Raw genomic sequence first — 20,296 nt, 5'->3', positions numbered from 1 at the left:
ATACTATAAATCTTCCAGCCTTTCAGGAAATGAGTAGCAGAACTGCATACAGCACATAGCTTCAATGCAAAGAAAGGAGATGATGTTGAATCGCATTTTGGGATATGACTTTCTTGCAATAAAGACATTGGCAAACCGCGGCATGATTGTAGGTGTTGGTCGTCGAATAGGTGTTGGGAAAGAATCAGATTTTTTCGAGGTTGCCATAGAAGATGCTAGAACATTGGCAATGAAATTTCACAGATTGGGTCGGACATCGTTTAGAGCTGTTAAATCTAAGCGTGACTATTTGGGACATCGAAACAGCTATAATTGGCTCTACCTTTCAAGACTTGCCGCTCTTAAAGAATTTGCCTTTATGAAGGCCCTTGAAGAACACGGTTTTCCAGTTCCTAATGCAGTAGACTGTAATCGACATTGTGTTCTGATGTCTCTTGTTCCAGGGTCCAAGTTAAGCAGCTACAACATCCAAAACAAACATTTAATATTATAATTGGCCTAATTGTTCGACTGGCAGAACACGGTCTCATCCACTGTGATTTCAATGAGTTCAATATTATGATTGATGACGAGGAAAATGTAACAATGATTGACTTTCCACAAATGGTTTTTGTCTCTCATCGCAATGCGCAAATGTATTTTGATAGAGATGTAGATTGTATATTCAAGTTCTTTGAAAAGAGGTTTGTCACCTCTGCTGTTGAGGGGCCATGCTTAAATCAAATGCCATTGATGATAAGGACTATGTGGGGAATAAACGACTGGAGCTTGCGGGTCAGTTAATTGCTTTGCTCTTTGAAGATTTGTTCAAACGTATGAACTCAGAAATCAAAAGGCAGGTTGAGGCTACATATTCAAAGCGGGTATGAATCCAAACGCTTCATAGCAGAAAACGAGGAGCGATTGCCTATGTTTATTTTTAGCAAAGGGAGTGACACCTGTAATGCCACCTATTCACCAGATTCAACAGATTTCAGTGGAAAGAGCGCTATTCTCTCTTCAGGAAGCGCTGATTGTTTTTTTTAGTTTATTTTATTAATAATGATAAAAACAAATGCCGGGTCTTGGGGTCGATTGGTTTTCCCCCAGTTGTGTTTTGTTTCATATATTAAAAGAAAAATTCATTTCGAGAGGGAGTTAGTTCAGGGGAGATTTTCTGAGTGCTGAGAGTGCTGGAGAACAGAGCTTTCAATGTACAGTTTTTGGCAGGGATTTTTAATGAAAATTTCACAGCTCTGATTTCTGAGATCCCTGTGGCATGATGATTTAGCATTAATTTTTCTTGTGTTTCATATGTGATCTGTTATGATTCATTCACTTCATATCATTTCTAATTGAGCAAATGAAGTGTTTAGGTAGAATTCATAGTATTATATGCTCTGCCTATAAGTTTGTTCAATTCAATGTTTTCTTCTGTCTGACAAGGATTCAGTTATATGCCCTTGTCAGCTCTTCACCAGTCTTGCCATCCCATTTAAAATCTAGATTTGATGCTAAATTCCTTGCCTACCTTGCCTCAGTCGTCAACCCGTGTTGTTCATTATATTTCTCTGTTTGAAGCTGTGATTTTGCCCATGCAGCCCAGAAAAACCCCGTTATTTAATTAAAAACCCCAAATCAATCATTCTAATCAGTTTACTAGCCTAATATCAGTGTTACCTAGTCGGTCATCTCCCTAATTGAATATTTTATGAGATAGACCGGAGAGAGCCTTCTCCTGCCCCGTAGGGCTAACTACGGGGCTGAATGGTTTGATGTTGCCTTGAGGTTTACCTTTCTCAGCCTGAGGTGAAATCTCAAGCGCTAACACATTGCACATGCAGTGGGAGTATTGAGCAGGTTTATGTCAAAACCAGCAAACGAGCATTAGGCAACAGTGAAGCGGGTTTTCAGGTATTTTCGTGGCACTAGTGATTATGGTTTGTGCTACCAAGGAAGACAAGGATTGGATAGAATGTTGGATATTCGTGGCTTTGTTGATGCAGATTGGGCTGGAGATCTGGATCAGAGAAGATCTACAAGTGGGTATGTGTTTAACCTATTTGGAGGTGCAGTCAGTTGGATGAGTAAGAAACAATCTATAGTGGCACTATCAACTACAGACGCAGAATACATGTCAGCCACTCATGCAAGCAAGGAAGCAGTTTGGTTGTAGAGATTGTGTTCAAATATGGGGTTAGTACAAGGAGTTATAAGGATAGACTGTGACAATTTTCTTGGCGAAGAGCCCTGCATATCATTCAAAGACAAAGCACATTGATGTTCAATATCACTTTGTGAGGGATATGATAGAAGAAAAAAAGGTGTCAGTGGTAAAGGTGGACACTTTGAAGAATACTGTAGATACAATGACAAATTCTGTGAGCTCTGAGAAGTTATCTTGGTGTAGAGAAACAATGGGCGTTGCAGGGTTGGATAAATGACTAACCTCTCTTGTGGCCCCCTGTGGAAAGAAAACAAAAAGTGGGAGAATGTTGGGTTGTGTTATATTCTTTCCACGACTAGCCCACGTAGTAAACCGAGAGGTTAGAGGGGTGGTGGAGCCCCCCTTCGTTGCGTCGATTGCATAGCAGGGGGTTACAATGGTTTGAGGGGTGCGGGTAACCCCACTCTATGGGGTCCATGACAGCGCCCTGGAAAATTTTGGTTTCGGAACCTATGTTAGGTTGGGTGGACCAACTTATGGTTTTATGCATGATTTTCGCACATTTTTTTGGACGTGATGGATTTCGATCCATGGTATTGGATGCAATGGTTTTTGGTCCATGGTATTGGATGCTTCGACATGTATAAATATGTATTATAATATTGAAAGGAACATAATGAAAAATTAAGCTAGTAGTCCCAGTTTTGGGATCGAGGGGAAAATCTCTGTGTATTGTTTTATGTGTTATGCTCTCGTATTGTTTATTTTATGTGTTTTAGAATTCGTATGCAGGTAATTTTTGTACGGGGTTAAAACCTACAATTTTGATCTGCAATAGCGAAGAAGAAGAAGAGTATCTAGGAGGATGAAGAGGAGGAGTTGAAGTTGAATTTTACCAAAGAATCTATTTTTCTTGTCTCGCTAGGGTTTTTGAAGCTTCCAGTTGCAGGAGGCTGAAATTTTCTAGTTGTTGAAAGAGATCGAAATTGCAGGGAAAAAATTCTATTGTAGGGGTCAATGTTGCAATAGCAGTGCAGCAGTATTAATTTTCTAGAAGCTATCTCAAATAAGATCTTTTTTTGGGCTGGCTTGGGGCTTGGAGGGTTATTTGGCTTTGATATTTTGGTATTGGAAGTCTCGTTTGGAAGTAGATCATAAAGAAGAAGAGAAGTATGGGTTTTGCCCTTAGAGGGGTTTTCCCCTTAGAGGGGTTTTTCCCTTGCTTGGAGCCTATATCTTGTGATACTCTGTCTCTTCATGATAATCATTGTTTTTATAATTTCTTGATGAACAAAACTAAAGAAGTAATAAAGAATCAATTACCATTATGAGTAATCATCATGATTAGGAAAATAAGTTTTAATCTAAAAGTCTCCATATATTCCAACATGGTTTTAGAGCTAAGGTGTAAGAAGGAGACTGGAGATCACATCTTTTTTGTAACTATGAAAAGGGTTATAAGAAAGGGTTTCATAGTTCTTGGAAATCTCATTATATCTATCAATAATTATCTATTTAAGATCATTCTCAAGCTCACAAAGGCAATAGAATATGGAAACTTGTTCCCCACTTTATCTGACACATTCAAGGACGAGAATGTATGGGTTATTGACAGAGGTGCCTCCAGACATATGATAAGAGAATGCAGTGAACCAAGGGAAAACCATATCACTCTATTTAACTTGGAGACAAAAAGATCTATCCATTGAAAGGTATTGGATCTACATCATTAGAGCTCAAGTCAGGTGGAAGCATTCACCTCAACAACATTTTTTTTCTAGTTTTGAAGAAAAACTTACTTTCTATTTCTTGTCTAGAGGATAAGGGTGATAGATTTTCTTTTGTTTATGGCAAGGTTTTGGTTTGGGTTAAGGACTCTAGTATTAATGAAGAAAGGGTGATTGGGACTTGTGAGGGGGCATTGTATAGACTCTATACACCTCTAACTCAAGCCCTAGTTCACTTAGAAGTGAGTCCTTTTGAACTATGGCATAGAAGGTATGGTCACCTTCATTATAATATTTTTCCATCTCTAAGTCAAATGGTCAATGGAATCCCCAAAGTAGAGGAAGGTCATGAAGGGATTTGTAAGGGATGTGCTCTATGCAAGTATGTAAAGAAACCATTTGCAAGTAGTGATACCATATCTAAGGAAATTTTAGATCTCATACACTCGAATGTATGTGAACCTATGGTTGTAAAGTCTCTTGGTGGGCATCAGTATTATGTAACCTTCATTGATGGTTACACAAGGAAGACTTGGTTATACCTTCTAAAGAACGAGGATGAGGCATTCAAAAAGTTTTAGGAGTTCAATAATGAAGTGGAAAACTTAGCCGAGAGAAAGATAAGAATTCTAAGGTCAGACAATCGTGGAGAATACACCTCCAAAGAGTAAACAGCTTTCTGCAAGGAAGCGGCAATCAAGAGGGAGCTCATCGTTCCCTATAATCATGAACATAATGGTATGGAAGAAAGGAAGAATTATACTATTGAATAATGTGTCAGAGCTATGTTCACGATAAAGATATCCATCAATTCATAAGAGGACAGGCATGCATGATGGCTATATAGTTATAGAATCAAAGTCCTCGCAATTTTTCTTAACAACCTGACTCTGGAAGAAGAATTTACAGGAGAGAAGCCAAGTGTGGATCACCTTTAGATATTTTGGTGTCCTGTGTATATTCATATAACCCAGGACAAAAGGAAGAAGATAGATCCTACCAGTCTAAAGGAAATATTTGTGGGATATATTGCTTCATCAAAAGCATATAGAATTTATATCAAGGAGAATCGTCGAATTGAGGTAAGGAGGGATGTCATATTTGATGAGAGCATAGCTTACAAGAAATCAAGTGATGTTTGAGTTGACTCTTATGAAGAAGAGATACTTATATTTGAGGATATCTCTAGGGATAATGATGGTCAAGAAATAGGTCTTAGTGAAGAAGATGTTGAAAGTTCGTGTGAGCCTATAAAACAAGTAATTATTCCAAAAAATCAAAAGAGGTTTGTTTATCTAAAAACTACTCTTCAAGAGGTAGAAGGACATATAGGATTAGGGACATATAGGGAAAGTAGGAGACAAAAGAGGTATTTTGGATGTGTTGCATACATGACAAGGCTTATTGAAGTAGAAACTTCCTCTAATGAAGATGCAGCTAAACATCAAGAATGGTGGAATGTTATGTAGGAGGATTACCAGTCCATAATGAAAAAATATGTCTGGGAAATTGTCCCTAGGCCAAGTGACGAATCTATAGTCACTTCAAAATGGATTTATAGGATAAAACATGTTACATATGGGAAAATAGACAAATAAAAAGTAAGGTTTGTAGCAAGAGGCTTCTCACACAAGGAAGGAATTGATTATGAGGAAGCCTTTTCTCCCACAACTATATATACAACAACAAGATCGCTTGTTTCATTGGTTGCTACTATGGGATGGAACATCCATAAAATGGATGTTCTAGTAACTTTCTTGAATGGTACCATTGATGAGGAGGTTTAAATTGAGAAACATCAAGGATTTGAAATAAATCATAGGGTGACTTATTTCTATATATTGAAGAAGGCTTTGTATGGCTTAAAGCAAGCACCTAGGGCCTGGTCTACAAGTATGGATGCATATCTATTGAGACTTTATTTTACCAACAATATTGCATATCCTAACCTATATATCAGGGTGGTATAGGATGAACCAGTTATCAAACTCGTGTATGTGGATGATCTACTAGTTAGAGGTGCAGAGCATCGAGTTAAGGAATTCAGAAAGTTGTTAGCAGTAGAGTTCGATATGAAGGCACTTGGGATTATGCATTATTATTTGGGACTAGAAGTATGGAAGAAGCTAAGAGAGATATATCTTGGTCAAGGAAAGTATGTGATTAAGATGCTTCAAAAGTATGGCATGATGGATTGCAAGCCTATGATGACTCCTATGATTACCAATCTAAAGAAGTTTAGAAGTTCAGAATCTATTCAGGGGGATCCTATTTGCTACAAATAATTGATTGGGTCCTTGACGTATCTAGTAAATACTAGACCAAACATTGTTTTTGCAATAAATGTCCTAAGTAAGTTTCAGATGGATCCAAAACATGATCATTAGATTGCAGCCGAGCATTTCCTAAGATATTTATGTTGAACTATATATCATTGCCTTTGGTACACTAGTAATGAAGTCCAACTTGTGGGATATACAGATTGAGATTCAGGTGGCAGTGAGACAAACGAAAAAAGCACAACATGTAGGTGATTTAGCCTAGGATCTTCCATGGTCTCATGGATGATCAGAAAGAAGGATACAGTTTCGTTAAGTAGTATTGAAGTTGAATATGTTGTTGCAAGGGAGGTATGTCAGGAAGTAGTTTGGATTAGGAAGTTACTAGCATGCTTGTTGAAGGACCACTTATCCCTACATGGATACATTGTGATAATTAGAGTTGCATAAGATTGACAAAATACCTGGTGTTTCATGTTAAGATGAAGCATATAAACAAAAAGTACCACTACATCAAAAACTTAGTACGAGATTGGGTCGTGGAGCTGCACTATCTACTTATAAATAAACAAGTAGTAGACATACTGGCTAAAGTGTTACCAAAGAAGAAGCTTGAGTACCTGAGAGGTAAGATTGGTTTGGTTGATATATCTTCCCTAATTGAGAGGGAGTGATATAAGATAGTTCATGTCTTTATGGCTCATGCACTAGACTAGGAATAATAGTCATAAGTCTTAGTGAAGGCCATAAAGAAAGAATGGAGTCTGGGGGATTGGATAAGCATCTAAATTGTAAATTCCTATGGAGTGGAAAATCTAGGGAAAGAAGTTGTTGATCGATGCTCTTTGAGGATGAGTTAGGGCATCCAAGACAAGAGTAGTTGAAGACTATTGATATTCTTTGATGATTGAGGTTTTGGAATCCAAGATAAGAATAGTCCTAAAAGGGCATACCATGTAGACATCCGGATGGGGTATGTGCCTTTAGAGGTAGTGTGGCAGCTCACGTAAAGCCTCCCAGCATAATGCTCATAATTAAATATGAGACTGTCAAGTTAAGGCCTTTAGGGACAGTGTTTGCTATCACAAAGATGCTTGAAAAAATATGGTTTATCAATCTGACTCTTCTTATGAGAATGCTTCAATATTGAGATTCCTTATACCATGAATACCTCCCTAGTTAAGAGGGAGTGTTGAAAACTATAACTAGGTTCGGTCTTCATTATAATGTAAGTGTAATCATGACATTGTATATTATTTATAAAGAAAGAAAGAGAAAGAGAAAGAAATTAGATTTTATTTTTGGAGTATGGGTTTCTTACTCAAGTTTGAGTCAAAATCATGTTCTTCATGATTTCAAGTCTTTTAGGTCTTTCTAGGATAAAGAATAATATTGGTCATGTGCCATAGTCCCATTTGGACTCATTGTAATGAAGATAAATATTTATTTTTGTCAAGAAAAATCCATGGATAAGCCCAAGACCAAGTTGGCCCAAGAGCAAGATCAAGTTGGCCTAAAGGAGGGTTATTCGACCCCTCGGGATAGCTATAAATATAAACTATCTCGACCTCATTTCAACACCCAAATCAAGTAAGTTTGATATGCTATAGCAAAGAAGAAGAAGAGTATATGGGAGGATGAAGAGGAGGAGTTGAAGTCAGAATTTTCTAATGAATCTCTTTTTCTTGTCTCATTAGGGTTTGTGAAGCTATCAATCGCAGGAGGTCAAAATTTTGTAGTTGTTGTTGGGGGTCGAAATTGCGGGGCCAAAATTATGTTGCAGGGGTCTAAGTTGTAGTAGCAGTGTAACAATATCGAAGTTCTAGAAGTTATCTCAAGGAAGATATTGTTGGGGGTTGGCTTAGGGCTTGGAGGGCTTATTAGCTTTGGTCTTTGGGTCTTGGAAGTCTCTTTTGTAAGTGGATTCTAAAGAAGAAGAAAAGAATTTTTCTGGGTTTTCCCCTTGGAGGGGTTTTTCCATGGTTTGGAGCCTATATCTTGTTTATTTTATCTCTTTGTGATCTTCATTGTTTTTTATGATTGCTTGATGAACATAACTAAAGAAGTAATAAAGAATCAATTAACATCACAAGTGATTATAATGATGAGGAAAATAAGTTTTGATCTACAAGTCTCCATATTTTCCGACACTTATTACTCTAAATCTCCTGGATTCCATTTTTAGTGGTCCTCATACTCCAACTTTGACCCTCTCTGTACAGATTGAGCCACGTGTTTCTCATAAATTTGACCACTGGTCCATCACTAGAGATTCAAGGATCGAATACTCATCCATAATCTCTCTTCCCAAGCCCATTATTTCATCCCACAATCCCTCTGATCTCAAATATCGTGACTGGACCATGTCGCAAAAATGAAAATTCTCCCCCAAGTTTAAACTTTGTCAATGTTAAAATGAAGGAAAAATATTAAAAAGATATATGGAAGTTGAGTGAATTAATGCATGAAAGTTAATATATGAATACAATATATTTCTAATAATCCCTATTAGGTCCATGCAGAAACCAATAGAAATATTGTGTCAACATTTCTTAATGACTTCATTACTTTTGTGTCAACATATATGAATAACCTAATCAATTCTATTTAGAGACCAAAAATAATTGAAGTGAGGATCAACGTAAACCTTATATCAAAATATACATCTAAAAGATACAGTAACATTTATGAATGGAGAATAAGTGTTTCCATATGCCATGCATAAAATATACAAGGTGTAGTTTAATATCTTCTACTAAAAACAATGTCAAAAGTATTAAAAATATCTATGAAGTATTATAAAAATCATGATCTTGTGAATTTCCAATCACAATATAAATTTTGTGTGAAAAAGGAAAGAGTATACATCGTACAATAATGCATTTTTATTTTAAATTTATATAAATTATACATATTTTTTTTAACATAGACTCTTTTATGGATGTCAAGAAACATGTATCTTTATATGTTTTGAGAAAGAGGATTTGTTAACCTCCACACGTTATCTTAATTTGTATTAATCAGGGAGGGCTAACTTATCATTTTCATGAGACAACGTCAACAAAGAGAGTGGGAGAAGGAGTTGCATTTCTTTCCAAATGATAAGTGTATATGAGACATCCTTATGAAGATGCAAGTAATGGGGTAAAAAGGAAAGGGAGGAAGCTCAATGTCATGATGACTGGACTTTGGCACTATTCATTACTTCATTTTGGCATTAACTCATTCATGTGGAGAATTGTGGAACCAACTAGTTCATGGATTAAAATAGATATAAAGGTTTGAGGATTTTTTCTAATGGAAATGTTAAGAATGAGAGTGATTCTCTTGGTTTGATATAGAAGCCATTTCTAAAATACATTCCATCAATCAAGTAATTATAGTATTCAAAAGGGTTGGTCTTGAGTAGCTTGTTGCTGGTAAGTGATGCAAAATGCACCTACTTCTTCATAACCATCTCCAACTAGCTTATTTCTTCTCATAATAGTATTCCTCATCCCAATGTTCTTCCACTTAGATATTCTCATAAAAAATTTCCAATCTTCTTTCATCCCTTTATATATCTCTATGTTTTTTTGTTTCCTTTTATTATTGATGCTACTTTGTACTACTTACACAAAATATCTATGTCTATAATTTCCACGCTTTTATCATTTTTTTTTTTATCTATAATAATACATCCTTTGTTTTCCTTAACTTCCTAAGGATATCTTACATTTATCGAAACATGGTTTTCTCATACATACTGGACTTCTTCTCTTCAATAATGACCTAAGGTAAAAGCATTGTAAGGACTATTCCTTCTTCTTCATGCATTTCTTTCCAAATTTCTAAGGCATTTGATTATAATTTCTAGTCTTCTTGTTTCATTATGGAAGAATGAATATTTATATCATTCGAACTTCTATTTCTCTCTGCATCTAAAGATAAAATCATGGTATCAAAGGGAATAGTGTGTTTGTTATGTTGTCCATCATCCCACCATGTAATGACTTGTTGAACCACCTCCATATGAATTATTTCCAAAAATCCTTGTTCTTTTGCAACCTACCTGTTATATTCATTTGTTTCATCTTCTCTATTGTCCTCCAAGCTAACTTCCTATCTAGTACAACCTCCTGCTATAAATGAAATACAATTTCATTCTTATGAGACATCACTACCTCATCATTCCTCATTTTAGTTTTTTCACATAAATTTTTTTCAAAGATACTAATTTCATAAGATGTACTTGCAAGCATTTCTTCTATTATATTCCTCCTATCTAAACCTTTTTACAATACTCATTAGTCTTTGGATTAACCAACAACTTATCTAGTAGTTTCATCTCTTCATCAAAATTTACCAACATTAACTTTGAACTTTGTCCTCTACTTTTATTACTCTCTTTAGGATCCAATCTTTCATTTTTTCCTCAAGGCAATTCTTTGTTCTACATCTTCATGTTGTCTTTGAAGTTTAATTTCATCTCCATGAAATAGTTTAGACTCTATCTCCCTTATTATAGCTTCATGTTCATCATTATCCTCTATATCTACAAGCATATGCTCAAATAAAACATTAGTTTGAAAATTTAAAAGTCTATCTACCTCTCTAGATGGTTTAGGCATCTCTTCTTGCTATGTATTCTTGGATACTACTCATGGCTAATTTGAGTTCCATTTGCAACCTCTATGATATCTTCCTCAACTTCTTCAATGAAAATGTCACTACTGGACATTCTTATTTTCTCTGTTTCTACAACTATTATGCAAGCTTTCTGAACCTTAGGTTTTTCCAACCATTCCTCTGGGAACTTTAATTCTACTTCAATTTTTTCCAACATTACTTCTAAACATTGTCCACAAAACAATTCTCCATGCTCCATTTTTCATTATAACAATATCTAGTACTTGTTTATCTTCATCGTTTGCAATCACACATAACGTATCGATTTAAAAATATGAGACACTAAGGTCTTTGTTGATGCCTCTAACCTCTCTTCTCTGGCCTAGACTGTACTCTTTGAACACTTCAATGAGGCTTTTTTCTTGAACCTCATCTTCATCATCTTCTCCAAGCATTCTCCCATGCTCTAGTTCACAAATGTGATACTTTTCCTCTTCTTTCATGGATCTCTATCCATATTCAGTTCTTCTTAACTCTTCCTCTATTTTGATATAGACATTTAACTGTTGCATTAAATTTTGTCTCCATTTCTCTATAAATAAATTCATAACAAGCCTCTTGACCTTCTTTCTCAATTTACATCTTCTCTCATATCCTCTACAATTTTCTTCTATAGAAGCTTCCTCATCACATTGAGTTGTTCCCTCAATTCAATGATCTGTTTATTTATTTCTTTATCACTCGTCCTCTTTCTACCAATTTCCTTGAAATCTTCTTTCATCTCACTATGACTTCCTTCTAACCCCTTTATTAACCATCTGTAGTCATCTCCACATCTCTCTCTGTGAGCTGCAAACAATTCTATGTAGTAACAAGTCTATTTCACCTTGCTATAAGATACCTCACCAAGCCTCTCCTAAACCTAATCTTTTGGATCTTTTGGTTCTTTTCCTTGGAACCTCTCAAGCTTCCTCTAATCTTCTATGATTTCGCACTCCTCCTGAGAAATTCCTTCATTCTCTTCACTTCTGATGCAGGAGCATGAGGCTTGAAGATAAAAAGATTCGAATTTTATTCAAAACAAAAAAGAAGAAGAAGAAGATATTATAAGCAAAGGAGGGGGATCCTTTAGTTGTCACTTTACAAAGCTTTCTAGATAGGATTTAGGCTAGAATTTAGGGATTTGGATTACCTTGCAATAAGTTCAAGTAGTTAGATTTAATTGAGATTCTCTAGGTGAATATCATGCAGATTAGATAGGATTAGGCAGTTTTGGTCCTTTGGCTTAGGATCAAGTTGTTGTATGTACGTGTATTGATGTAAGTTCTGAATTAATGAAGAGGGATTTGGCTGTGAAAGATTAGACTGTAAAATTCATAATCTCTTTGTGTTTTTGTGTATTTTGTGCACAAATGGTCAATCCCAGAGGTTTGAATTTCCTTCAAAATGTCTTTGAATGTTGTTAATTTCTAGTTTGACCTATAGAAATTGAGTTCTGTATGATCTTGTATTATCTCTTTTAAATCCTCATTCACTATGTATTATGATAAATCGAATTTATTTCGAACCCACAGAGCTTTAATTAGCGATATTATGAATTATATAGAGTAGAGCTTAACTTGGTGGAAGCGCTAAAATTATAGCAGAATAGAGGGAAACCTGACAAAATCGTGGTAAACCCCGAAGAAGAGCGAGAGTTGTTTGATCGATAGACCGATAGATCTAACAGTCATTGCATGGCCAATGAGTCCAAAGTTAATTAGTGAGAAGGTGGTTTCTCATAGGAAAAATCAGTTTATCAGGTGAAGAAAAAGTGGTAAGCAGTATTTTGGAATTCTAAGCGATTCCATTAATCAACTGACACGTAGCACTCGGGCAGAGAGAGAAAACCACTTTATCGAATGGGTAAACATTGTGCAAGATTTTCGTCTGACATTGTTGTTAACCATTGGATCAAGTGTGCTTTGATCAATAATGGAGGATCATCGATTAGTTTCATTGATTGCATGAACGATCAACCGTCAGATTGAAGGGTAAGATCAATGGCGGAAAATTAACGCGATTTTGTGAAAAGCAAACACAATAAGGAAATAAACCAAAGTTTGAATTCCTTTTGATTCCGTGGCAAATTAAAAGTTCATCATATTGCGGGTAAAAATTAAACAGTTCGGCTAATTTAGTAGAATAGCCAAGTTTGGAGGTAGATGACTGAAACTCCAAGGGAGAGCCGAGAAGAACTTACACCTAAATTAGAAATGATAGTCACTTGTTTAGAACGATTATCCCTTACACCTACAACCACCCCACCATTAGTGGTGTCAGAGAAGCTTATTGACACTAATCGGGATCTCCAGGATCAGAGAAAGAAATCCAACATGGCTTTTAGAGTTGGAGGAAGACGTGGTGGTGGTCAAAGAAGAGGAAGACCAGTTGCAAATGTTGAAGTGTTGGAAGTTATGCAACAGATGCAAGCTAGATTAGAAGTAGTAGAAATGGGAAGAGATGCACATAGTAGAGATGTCAGTGAGCCTAAAGTTGAAGATGTAGAAGAAGAGGAACCTGGAGATGTTACTCCTGAAATGAGATTCTTTAGGTCAGTGTTGAGATCCACATAAAAACCCAAACTTGAGGTTTTAGTTTACACAGGAGGTTTAAATCCTAAGGAGTTGGTAGACTGGATTAATGACATGGAGAAATTCTTTGATTATGAAGAAACAGAAGAAGGAAAGAGAGTGAAATTTGTTGTCACAAAATTGAAAGGACATGCAGCACTTTGGTGGAATGGAGTGTAGGCAGAGAGAAGGAGACTTGGTAAGCAGCCAATTAAAAATTGGAATAGGATGGTGGAAAAGCTGAGAAGTAAGTTTTTTCCAAGTGATTATCAACAAACATTATTTAGACAGATGCAAAACCTTAGACAGAGGTCTATGACAGTAAAATAATACACAGAGGAACTCTACAAAATGAGCATAAGAGTTGGACAAATTCAACACGGAGATGAGAAGGTTGCAAGATATGTGAATGGTCTCAGAATGGATATTCAAGGTGAGATAAGTGTGTTGTCTCCTAAAACAGTAGAAGAGGCTTATCAGATGGTACTGAAGGCTGAAGAAAAACTCATGAGGAAGCAGTCTGCCAGAAATAGAGGTACTTTCTGAGGAAGGGGAAGTCAAGGTGGTAGAGGAAGATCTACAACACCTAGAGATGGAGCTAGTAGCAACTCAAGTCAACATGCACCCACAGGAGGTGATGCAAGTGGCAGAGGGATTTTTTCCAGAGGAAGAGGAGGCAGAGGTAGAGGAAGAGAAATTAGATGTTATAGATGTAACAAGCTGGGACACAGAGCCTATGAGTGCCCATAAAATGCAGGAATAAATCAGAGAAATGCAATTGTTGCTCAGACTGAAGAAGAAGTAGAAAAGGTGCTAGAAGAAGAAAATGGACCAGAAAGAGGGGAAACTTTGGTAGTTAACAAAGTTTTGGTAAAGCCAGAAAAGGAATTTGTTGAACTAGCATAGAGGAAGACTTTGTTCAGGACTGTGTGCAAGGTTCAAGGAAAACGCTACCAAATGATAATTGATAGTGGTAGCACTAACAATTTGGTCTCTACAGAAGTGGTAGAGAAGTTGAAATTGAAGACCAATAAACATCCAACACCTTACAAGGTGTCATGGCTTGAAAAAGGACATCAGTTGTTAGTGAAGGAACAGTGTGAAGTGGAGTTGCAGTTGGGAAAATACAAAGATAAAATATTGTGTGATGGGATGCCTATGGATGTGTGTCACATACTGTTGGGAAGACCTTGGTAGTATGACAGAGGAGCTATGCATGATGGGAAAAGGAACACACATAAATTTGGTAAAGATGGTATAAATCATACATTGTTTCCTATGGAAGAGGAGGTTGCATCAAGGAAGTCTCATTCAAAGACTCTATTACTGAGTGGAAAAGAATATTTGCAACATATTGAAGAGGATGAGGTAAATTTTGCATTGATTTGCAAGCCCAAGGTAATAATGACTTCCACTAAGATTTCTGATTTTCCAATTGAAATTCAAGAGATGCTAGAGAATTATTGTGATATCATTGTAGATGATTTGCCTAATGAGTTACCACCCATTAGAAAAATCAGCCATCATATAGATTTGATTCCAGGAGAAAATCTGCCAAATAAAGCAGCGTACAAGATGACTCCCACAGGGAATGAAAAAATCAGGAAACAGGTACAGGAACTGTTAGACAAGGGACTGATTAGAGAGAGCTTGAGTCCTTGTGCAGTGCTAATAGTGTTGAGCCCAAAGAAAGATGGAGGCTGGAGAATGTGCACTGATTCAAGAGAAATCAATAAGATAACAATCAGGTACAGGTTTCCTTTACCTAGAATTGAAGATTTGATGGATTGTTTGAGTGGAGCAAGATATTTTACAAAGTTAGATTTAACAAGTGGTTATCATCAAATAAGGATTAGAGAAGGAGATGAATGGAAACCTTCTTTTAAGACCAATGAAGGATTGCATGAATGGTTGATGCTTCCTTTTGGGTTATTAACTTCTCCTAGTACATTTATGAGGCTTATGAATGAAGTTTTCAAAGAATTTATTGGTAAATTTGTAATAGTATATCTTGATGATATTTTAGTTTATAGTCAATCAAAAGAGGAACATGTGAGACATCTGAATTATGTCTTACAGAGGCTACAACAAGAGAAATTACTGTTAAATTTAAAGAAATGTTCATTTATGAAGGAGGAGTTGGTATATTTGGGCTTTGTTGTTTCTGCTGATGGGTTAAAAATGGATCCAGAGAAGATCAAGGCAATCATAGAGTGGCCTTCACCAAAAAGTATTTTTGAGGTAAGAAGTTTTCATGGTATTGCTAGTTTTTATATGGAATTCATAAGGAATTTTAGCAAGTTCAATGCTTCCATTATTGACACAATAAAGAAGGATAGAAAACCATTTAGATGGACTACTGAAGCAGAAAAGAACTTCCAATTGTTGAAAAGAAAGATCATTGAGAAACCTATTTTGATTTTTCCTGATTTTAATAAACCTTTTCAAGTGAAATGTGATTCCAGTGGAGAAGCTATTGGAGGTGTTTTAAGTCAGGAAGATAGACATGTAGCTTATTTCAGTGAAAAACTGAATGAAACAAAGAAGAAATATTCTTCTTATGACAAGGAATTTTATGTAGTTGTGTAGTCATTGAAGAAGTGGAGACATTACTTGATGTCTAAAGAGTTTATACTTTATTTGGACAGCCATGAATTGTAGTACATTATGCAATAGCCAAAGCTTAGTCAAAAACATGCAAAATGGGTAGAATATCTTCAAAGTTTTAATTTTGTATTGAAGCATATAAATGGCCAATCAAACAAGGTAGTAGATGCCTTAAGCAGAAAAAGCATTTTAGTTCAGGAAAGTCAAATTCAAGTGTTGGGTTTTGATTTTCTTAAGGAATTATATGAAAAACATTTAGACTTTAAAGAGGCATTTGAAGCTTGTAAAAATCCTTATTATTAGACAGAAGTAAGTGGTTGGATTTTTTCTTGCAAGAAGGGTTGTTGTTTAAAAGAAATTAGTTGTGCATACCAAATTCTTCTATGAGAGAGATTTGATGTAGGAGCATCTAGCTGATAGGACAAGATAAAAGGAAGGTTGTTTGGTCTCTGAAGGGGACGAAGGAGTAAACTTGATGAATGGATAATGTGTTTGTTTCTTTTACTTTTATTTGATTAGGTTGTCTAAGTTAAATAAATAAATAGTAATTAGGAATAGTAGGAATTATAATTAATTAGGATCAATGTTTTAAACAGCTAATTTTGCCTTTGTAATAATGTTGAACGACAATGAAAAGTTCTGTAACAAAACTGATGTAACTAATCAGACATAACCAACAGCGGTTGGAAAAACTAACAGTTTTCTAATAGTTGTTTTAAAAGTGGAACAGAACACAGTGAGGGGTTCGACTTTCCGAGAAATGAAAAATAAAGTATTATAATTTCTGTGCACTCAATCCTCTCCAGTGTCCATAAATTGTCCAAATTATTTCTACGATATAGCATCTATTTTCATGTACAGTGCAGGCCTGTTGATAATCTAACTTACGGATTACAAAGAAACTCAAAGGACGTGTGGCGGAAAACAAACTCACAGTGCTCGAAGCAACACACAAGTGAATGACAAAAACCCAGAACAAATTGGACATCAAATGAGTAATAAGTTGCAAGCACTGCCAGGTATGCCCAGTAGACAAACATCCACAACTTCATTTGTTTAAATTAAGATAGAAGAGAAAATAGAATTTCTTATGCATTCATCCATATATATCGTTCAAAGACAAAACTCATTCAATAATTACAAAATCCGTTCCGAACTCTTTGACAAAGTTGGAGAAAGATACAACACAGGTTTAGAAACCCTCGACTTATTTACAGACACCAAACAAGGAAAGAACAACTGTGTAACCCTACAGCCGAGACTAAAAAGTCGGCGGCCCAATAAGCTATTGACACACAGATTTTGACAAACCCCAACCAGAATGTTGAACGAAAAGCAACCAAAGCATAGAGAACGACACTACCCGTGTCAAGCCGGAGCAACCAAACCGCCAGGCCTCGAAATCCCTTCGAGTAGCCATACCTGTAGCAACAACCAGTGTCAAAAGATATAAGTGACGGATAGTGAAGAAAGACGAGGCATACAACTGAGCAAAGGCAAACAATAGTAGATATTTACCTAACAGTGGCAAGCCATGGCCGAAGCAGTCCCACCAGATTACCCTGCTCAAAAGGAGCCGATACATTAGCCAATTGAGAGAAAAAGAGCAAATGTTGATAGCATGGAACCGGGAAAACATACCTTGTGAATAACGAAGAATCCGGAGGAAGTTGCTACCATATTCTGCCCAAAAATGAGGATGGATGAATAGAACCCTGAAGACTGTCACCTGAAGAAGCTCCAACCAGCAACCGGACACAACGATAGTGAAAAAAAATTAAAGGCATCAATATCACATGTTGCAAAGAATTGCAGAGACGTAATTGCAAACTGCAGGTACACAGTGAACAGTCGAAAACAAGAACGGACCAGAGGAAAACAGGACCTACTGAGTTGACATTGTTATCGCCAGACAAATATGAGTGACGTTTAGGTTGAAACCATGAACCAAAGGACAAACAGTAAAACCTCATATCGAAACCACCAGAAACCACCGAGAACGCAGAGCTCACGGGAACCAAAAGAAATGTGCAAACGAATAGCCTGAGTGATGGTTTGATCGCCCATACCAAGGCCGATTTGAGAATTCCAAGAGTGGACAGTTGTCAAACAACCGAAGGCAGAAGTACCAATCACCTATGCGGGTACCAAGGACCAAGTCCTTATCATTAAACTCAACCGCCGGTGAATCAACGTTACCACAAAAAAAATCTGTTGTTCATCATTAACTACCGCTTTATTCCTGAATTGATATTCGTGGGAGGTATATTACGTGGGCTGGACCCATCAGAATTTGATCAAGGAGAAACATAGTGGTGGACATAGAGGACATTTTGGTGCAGACAAGACTTATGAGCAGTTGAACCGGTTTTATTTTTAGCCAAAGATGAGGTCTAATGTGGAGAAGTATGTGAAAAATTGTAAATTATGTCAATATGCAAAGGGAAGGAGCCAAAATACAGGTTTGTATGTTCCATTACCTATTCCAGATAGACCTTGGGATATGTTAAGTATGGATTTTGGTTTTGGTTTACCAAAAACTTAAATGGGACATGATTCAATTTATGTTGTAATTGACAGATTTTCTAAAATGGAACATTTTATTCCATGTTATAAAACCAGTGATGCTACTCACATTGCTAATATGTTTTTCAAAGAGATTATAAGGTTGCATGGGTTACTTAAGAGCAGTGTTTCAGATAGAGACACCAGATTTTTTGGACATTTTCTGGAGGACATTGTGGAGGAAGCTTGGAACTAAACTGAGTTTTAGTTCTGCTTATCATCCTCAAATTGATGGGCAGACTGAAGTTGTAAATAGAAGATTGGGTAATCTTCTGAGAAGTCTTGCAGGTGAACATCCAAAACAGTGGGATCAAGTTTTGGCACAAGTTGAATATGCTTATAATGATTCTCCTAACATGAGTACAGGGCCGAGTCCATTCCATGTAGTTTATGGAATGCACCCAAGGGGAGTGTCTGAATTAAGAGACTTGGGTAAAGCTGAAATGAGAAGTGAAAAAGGAGAATATTTTGCTTCATAGATTCAAATAATACATGAATAGGTAAAACAACAGTTATAGGGCAGCAACATAAAGTACAAGAGCAGAGCAGTTTTGAAGAAGAGAGAAGTTAATTTTGAAGTTGGAGATTTGGTTTTGGCACACCTAAGGAAGGAAAGATTTTAAATAATGGAGTATAACAAATTAAAATTTAAGAAGATTGGACCATGCAATGTCTTGACGAAGTTTTCTGCAAATGCATATGAAATTGAATTACCCCCTGATATTGGAATATCTCCAAATTTCAATGTTGCTGACTTGTACAGGTATGAAGACAGAAATGCAGATGATACAGCAGAAAACAAGGAAGAACAGGAAATTGACTGGGTAAAACAATTACCTACAGCAAGGGCATTGCAGCCAGAGAAGGTACTAGATAAGAGAGTGTTTAAAAGGACAAGGGGACATGAGTATTTTCAGTATTTGGTCAAATGGAAGGATCAACCAATTGCTGAAGCTACCTGGATGACAGAGGCCATGCTACAAAAGTTAGGTAGTTTTGTAGAAGAGCTCATGGATAGGATCCCATGAAGAATTTTGTCCTCGGGAGTTTGATGTAGGAGCATGAGGCTTGAAGATAAAAGACTTTGAATTTTATTCCAAAAAATAAAAATAAAAATAAATTATAAGCAAAGGAGTGGGATCCTTTAGCTGTCACTTTACAAAGCTTTCTAGATAGGATTTAGGCTAGAATTTAGGGATTTATATTACCTTGCAATAAGTTCAAGTAGTTAGATTTAGTTGAGATTCTCGAGGAGAATATCATGCAGATTAGATAGGATTAGGCAGTTTTGGTCCTTTGTTTTAGGATCAAGTTGTTGTATGTACATGTATTTATGTAAGTTTTGAATTAATGAAGAAGGATTTGGCTGTGAAAGATTAGATTGTAAGATTCATAATCTCTCTGTGTTCATGTGTATTTCGTGCACGAATGGTCAATCCCGAAGGTTTGAATTTCCTTTTAAATGTCTTTGAATGTTGTTAATTTCCAGTTTGACCTGGAGAAGTTGAGTTCTGTATGATCTTGTATTATCGTGTTTAAATCCTCATTCACTGCGTATTATGATAAATCAAATGTATTTCGAACCCACAGAGCTTTAGTTAACAATATTCTGAATTACATAGAGTAGAGCTTAACCTGGCAGAAGCACTAAAATTATAGCGGAATAGAGGGAAACTTGACAAAATTGTGGTAAACCTCGAAGAAGAGCGAGAGTCGTCCAATCGATAGACCGAGAGATCTAACAGTTATCGC

The 20,296-nt window shown here is 36.3% G+C and overlaps 1 protein-coding gene across 1 annotated transcript; it reads left to right on the top strand.

The window, feature by feature from the left end:
• The first annotated feature begins 64 nt into the window (after positions 1-64).
• Positions 65-20,063, top strand: LOC149186067 (uncharacterized). Its single transcript, XM_089409220.1, has 4 exons — positions 65-380; positions 518-683; positions 19,308-19,410; positions 20,034-20,063. Exons 1-4 carry the CDS (start codon positions 65-67, stop codon positions 20,061-20,063), a joined length of 615 nt encoding a protein of 204 aa, XP_089265346.1.
• Positions 20,064-20,296: the final 233 nt, after the last annotated feature.

This window comes from Pinus tabuliformis, chromosome 3_1, assembly GCF_031772625.1.
Source record: "Pinus tabuliformis cultivar Carrire ecotype Pingquan chromosome 3_1, CPIR1, whole genome shotgun sequence".
Taxonomy (NCBI): domain Eukaryota; kingdom Viridiplantae; phylum Streptophyta; class Pinopsida; order Pinales; family Pinaceae; genus Pinus; species Pinus tabuliformis.
Note: the sequence above shows the minus strand (reverse complement) of the source record. Positions and strands in the feature narration are given on the sequence as shown.

Bases quoted from the DNA above. Each gene is read 5' to 3' on its own strand.
- LOC149186067 (XM_089409220.1), top strand. From the start codon at position 65: ATGCAAAGAAAGGAGATGATGTTGAATCGCATTTTGGGATATGACTTT. The intron at 684-19,307 runs GTTTGTCACCTC...TGACTTGTACAG, and splicing joins TTCAAGTTCTTTGAAAAGAG to GTATGAAGACAGAAATGCAG. The intron at 19,411-20,033 runs GTACTAGATAAG...GTTAATTTCCAG, and splicing joins GGGCATTGCAGCCAGAGAAG to TTTGACCTGGAGAAGTTGAG.